At 27.0% G+C, this 6,000-nt stretch overlaps 1 protein-coding gene across 2 annotated transcripts in view; it reads left to right on the top strand.

The window, feature by feature from the left end:
* Positions 1-1,374: 1,374 nt before the first annotated feature.
* The window catches only part of LOC107455088 (CUGBP Elav-like family member 2), a 772,083-nt gene continuing 767,457 nt past the window's right edge, over positions 1,375-6,000 (top strand). The window contains exon 1 of one of the 2 annotated variants that reach the window (XM_043046908.3): positions 1,375-1,596. In XM_043046908.3, coding sequence (XP_042902842.2) covers positions 1,535-1,596 — 62 coding nt within the window. In that variant the 5' untranslated portion in view covers positions 1,375-1,534. The remainder of the gene's footprint in view (positions 1,597-6,000) is intronic. The other variant, XM_071187614.2, reaches the window with a different exon arrangement.

Raw genomic sequence — 6,000 nt, 5'->3', positions numbered from 1 at the left:
GAAGATTTTTGATTCTTATTATTTTTATTTAAGAAGTGCGTTTGATATTGAATATTTGGTGCTGTCAAGGTGGTAGAAAATATTGATTATTACTAACATTTCGTACATATAATGGTGAGCTGTGATAACTTTTTGGTGCTGCAGTAAGAGATTTTGCACAACTGAAAGCTTTTCCGCACTTCCCATAAAAGATTTAAGATACTTCAATTTTTTCAAGTTCCATATATTATTCGAAAGGAATCGTATAAGCTGTCTACATTTTCTTTACATTCACTATTAAATTTTATTTAAAAAATAATTAATAATTTAAAATAATTATAAAAATAATTTGATGTAAATAGATCAAGAATAGAAAATCTAAAATACGTTACAAACATAAATCAAAATAATTTTAGACATTATTTTTAATAATTTAATTTTGCCATTTAAACATCTAATTTTGTCATTTTTAATCATTTAATCGTTATTTAATTCTGTCACAAAGGATTACTCTGGTTACTTTAAAATATTATAGAAAATTTTTAAGCGAAGTATCATGTTTTTCTAGCCAGCTACGAAATTTATGTTTAACACATATTAATAACAGTTATGAATTTAACAAGCTACAAATAAGTTGAAAAATTAGGTAAAATAAGTCGGTATTGCATATATAAATAATGCTGAAACTGACCTTTTTCGTTGTACCTTAGCTAAGAAACTACTTGTATCTCTTTGGAAATTTTTGGGGATATTTGAGATTATATCAGTTATGCTGTGATAATGTTTTAGCGTTAACAGGAATACTTTTTAAATTGTAAAAGACTTTTGATGAAGCTTTTTAATGAGAAGTTCTCCATTCATAATTTAAAAAAAATTCTGCTAAAGATATGTATTAGCAGTTATAACAGTGTAAATGTGTATGCGTAAATATTTTGCGAAAAATATTTTGCGAAAAAAAAAACTGAAGCAATATTTAGATGATGAGAAAAGGTACATCGAAAAGGTCAGTTTTAGCATTATTGGTATATGCCCTACCGACGCCCCTAAAAGTTATTAAGGTGGGAAATTTTGTTAATAAAAATACAGTTCTGCATTTAACTATATAGTTTTTAAAATTTCTTTTGAGTTATTGTTAGCATTGAATCGAAATAAATATCTGACTTATTTTTAATCATAGAGTAATTCTTATAAAAATTTAATCTATGTGTTGATAGTTTGTAAAACTAAGATAGATAATTGAATGTATTAAAACACCCTGAAACCTCTTATCCACTTTCATTCTGCCAAGGGGTTAGGTTTCGTTCTAATCTTCTTGCGTCTTTTAACTTTCTTGATAAGGGTTCCTATGGTTACTGAGATAATTTAAGAAACTATAATACAGATTGAGATAATTTTCAGTATGTTACTTGAATTCAACTAGTGTTGTGATTGCAATATTTATTTGCGTGTGCATTTTATAAAAGTGTTTTCACCGTATTCTTAAGTGAATAAACAATTCTGTGTTTGAATAAAGGCTTGTTTCTGTTTAAAGTTTTAGTTCAATTTGTGCTTCATTATGGAACGATCCATTCTTGCTAAAATGGAAGCCATCGCTGATCGTTTGCAACCCCAAGCAAGGTAGGAACATTTAGTAATCATTTCCCATTTAATCATTAATTTTCAATTTTTTAGGGTCAGTTTAAGATTACTCATATTTTTAAAATGAAAAAATAAAGCTAATAAATAATGTGATTTTGGAAATTGATTTTCTAATAGAGTAATATTTATATACACGTGCATGATATTCTAGACAGTTTCAATTCATTTTTAGTCAATGTTTGTAAGTTCTACAACTAACACCGTAAAGAATTTCCGGATCAAATTGCGGTGTAAAATACCATATTTTGGGTATATCATGTGCAAAATTCATTTTAGCGCAAAAACCATTTTATCGCAAAATCTTTATTTTACAGAAAATTATTTAACTATTATTTTATAGTTATATTTATTTAATTAGAGTAATTTGATTAAAGTGATTATATGGTAAAAAATTAATGCAAAAATTACAGTTGATCAGATTATTTGTTCTGTAACATGTTCGTGTAAAAATAGATTTTACGATAAAATGTACCGCCACCCTGAGGGCTAGTACTTTTTTTTCCATAATTTAATCCGGATTCTTTTGAAGTGTAAGAAAATCTAAACATATTCTTGGAAACTTTAAATTCTTAAATTTTTGAACTTTTTTCTGGACAGGTCACAGTTCAATTCTTATACATACAGGTGACTTTTTGAACATATTTTTACTTTTTCGAAGCTAGGAATTAATACTTTGGGATTCTTCAAAAATCGAAATATTTCAGATAAATTTTAGTTTTTAGCCATTTATAGTAAATTTATTGCACCTCTGATTGAACGCTAGGAATCATAGTTTCAATATTGAACTGTGGCTCGCAATGGCTCGCACTGACTGGTTACCATTTAATTACCACATCTGGCTCGCACCGACTACCGTGCTGACGTGAAATATCCTCAGTGGAAGACGGATCATGGGTTAGATTCCCCCTGTCGTCAGGCTAACCGTGGGAGGTTCTCAAGGTCTTCTTTTTCATGTAACACAAATGCGGGCTAGTTCCATCAAAAAGTGCTCCACGAAGGCAAAATTTGTCCCAAAACTCGATCCAGGAGTTCCCTTGTCTTCTGGATTAGGTTCAAAATTACAAGGTTACGGAGTTGAACATAAGTAGTCGTAAACCCTTAAAACTGGGACGGCTGTTCTACGACGGTTATAAAATAAAAATAAAATCGGACAATGTGAGCCGTGATGGTTTAGGGGATAGATCGTTCACGTTCCAATGAGGTGAACCGGGTTCGAATCCTAGCAATGACTGGTCGATACGAATCCACATCTGGTTCACACTGACCACCGTGTTGACGTGAAATATCCTCAGTGGAAGACGGATCATGGGGTGGAGTCCCTTTGCTGTTAGGCTAAGCGTGGAATATTCTCTTGGTCTTCCTCTCTATGTAACGCAAATGCGGGTTAGTTCCATCAAAAAAGTTCTCCACAAAGGAAAAATTCCTACCAATACTTGGAGTTCGCATGTCTTCTGGATTGAGTTCAAAATTACAAGGCTACGGAATTGAATATTAGTAGTCGTAAACTCAAAAATTGGGTCGGCTGTTCAACGACGGAGATATATATATATATATATATATATATATATATATATATATATATATATATATATATATATATATATATATATATATATATATATATATATATATATATATATATATATATATATATATATATATATATATATATATATATATATATATATATATATATATATATATATATATATATATATATATATATATATATATATATATATATATATATATATATATATATATATATATATATATATATATATATAAAAAATAGCTTAACCTTGCTTGTAAGCTTAAGCAAAACGAATTAAGAAGTGGCTTGTATTGAATTTCCACTTAAAGCATTAAGTATGTAAATAAAACCTAAATGATGTTATTTTGTACAAATTATAAATTAGTTTGCAATTTTTGTATTTGGAATACATTTAAAAAAGCGATTTGATCATTGACAATAAATATATGGCATATGTGAATATTATAATGGTAGAAATTTAATAGATACAGATAATTTAGGTAACGTTTAAGTATGATAAGTTTTAAACTAGCTAAGCCAATACATACATAAACTTGTGCTGTTATATAATATATTCTGTAAAATGAACAACCGAATTTGATATTGTAAAATTAACAACTAACAAAATAAAATTTTTTGAAAAAAAAAATGAAAAATAAAACCTTTAAAATAGCATTAATTTTGTATTACTTCATAGAATGAGATTGTTTTATATTGCATTTTAAGTTGTTGTATAATATTACGAATATTATATAAACGAAAGAAAATTTGCGTAAAAGAAAAGTATCTATGTTGGAATATTCTGTGTAATGGAAACCGAACAATGCTCAGAAGATTTGTTTCATTAGTTTAGCAGCAGTTTTTATTTTAATCTATAAGCAGAATACTAACAATATTATCAATTTTTTTTCGGCTTTCAGTGCCTCGTTGTTTATCAAAACATAGGCGGAATCTTATCGTTTCATGACACTTCCGTTAGCTCAATGTACCGAGCACACAACTAACGCTGTTTATTTAGACTGAAATGCCTTATATTTTCCATCACCTTTTTTCCAAATCCATATTTATCTGGAGTTCTGCGTTCCCAAAATATAAATCGCGAAGTTTTCCGGATTGTGTTTGCAAAATATGCACATTAAATCGTTAAGACTTCTCGCTTTTTTAATTAATTTATCATCGTATACGTTTCTTCTAATATTATTTATCGCGAGCTTCTATTTCATTTACGAAATTTTTACTAAACTATTTACTTATCCACAGCTTTTTCATCAATTTAAAATTTATTTTGCTTTTTTTTATTGTTAAAATTAATATTTAATAAGCAGAACTTCTTTCAAAATAAATCAATGCTTCTTTTAACCGGTTTAGACCATTTCAGATTAAGGATAAATTATTTATTACTGTAAATTATTTTCATTATTTTATTTTACACCAACAATCATAAGAGATCATCTAATTATTTCAAACAAAATAATTAGGTTAGGTATGTAGATTTAGTTTTTCAATACTACTATCAGATGTTCATATCAATTCTCCTTTATTATTATGTTCACGGTTGCCTTTCATGGACAAAATTCTCACTAAAATATTTCTTATGTAATCACCTAATTATTTCAAACAAAATAATTAGGTTAGGTATGTAAATTTAGTTTTTCAACACTACTATCAGATGTTCATATCAACTATCCCTTATTATTAATATGTCCACAGTTTCCTTTCATGGACAAAATTCTTACTAAAATTTCTTTTTAGGTAAATTTGTTTTTTAATTTCAAAAATATTAATTTTATTTTGTTACATTTTGCATTATAATGAATACTTAATAACCGATATTCTTTTCAAAAATAGACTGTTTATGGTGTTAATTTGGAAACACGATGCACTATAAAAATTCCGGATCAAATTAGGGCAAAAAATTACCGGTACTCTGACTGCTGGTACTTTTTACAGTAAAATCCATTTTCTAATATACAGTGATTTTCACAGTAATAATTACCGTAAAATCACTGATTCGATCTAAATAAATATTACTCTGAAAATTACGGTATAATATTTTACGATAAAAATTGATTTACGTTAAAATTGATTTTACGTATGATGCACCTAAAGTGCCGGTGCTTTTTACCTTAATTTGGTCCGGAATTTTGTGTCAGAACTATGTCTAAAAGAGTGAGCTAATAAATTATGTCTATGTTTCTTTCTGTGATTTAATTTCATAGTTATTTTGAATGCCCACTAACATAGCAGTTTTCTTAAGTACTTCATTAGTTAATTATTTTAAACAAAATATTATCTAAAATGAATGTACTTACTCTGTTAGAAAATCTCAAAAAACCACCTATATAATTTTAAAAACAGAGAACTATTAAGTGATCTATTATTTAATAAGAATAGATGGTAATAATTTCAGGCTACTCGTAATATCCCCTAGTTAATTGTCGTTTTGCTCATAAGTTAATAGAATAGTTTATTAATTATTTTTAATAATTTGAGCTAGAATAATGAATCTAATTTAGTTGTTACTGAGTTTGTTCATTATGTTTCTCACTATAGCATAGCTTTTTAAGTACTAAATATAGCGTCTACCATAATTACGTATATTTATATTAAAGTCATCTCTTTTCTATTATTACAAATACATATCCAATTTTTCCTATTTTATGCTACTTATATATATAATTTATTTTCGACTCTTTTAATTTTATTAATTATTTTTTGTTTTTGATATTTTTTTCTAATAATTTGCTACATTTATTTTTCTTAAAACCTAATCAATATTTTCTATTCATATTTTTAAATTCTTTATTTCTGTATAAGTTTATAAAATTTAGCTAACAGTTAAAATATGA

This window comes from Parasteatoda tepidariorum, chromosome 11 (assembly GCF_982258835.1).
Source record: "Parasteatoda tepidariorum strain Cologne lab strain chromosome 11, Ptep-v5.0, whole genome shotgun sequence".
NCBI classification, from domain to species: domain Eukaryota; kingdom Metazoa; phylum Arthropoda; class Arachnida; order Araneae; family Theridiidae; genus Parasteatoda; species Parasteatoda tepidariorum.
The sequence above is the reverse complement of the archived record's forward strand: the minus strand, read 5'-3'. Positions and strand labels throughout refer to the sequence as shown.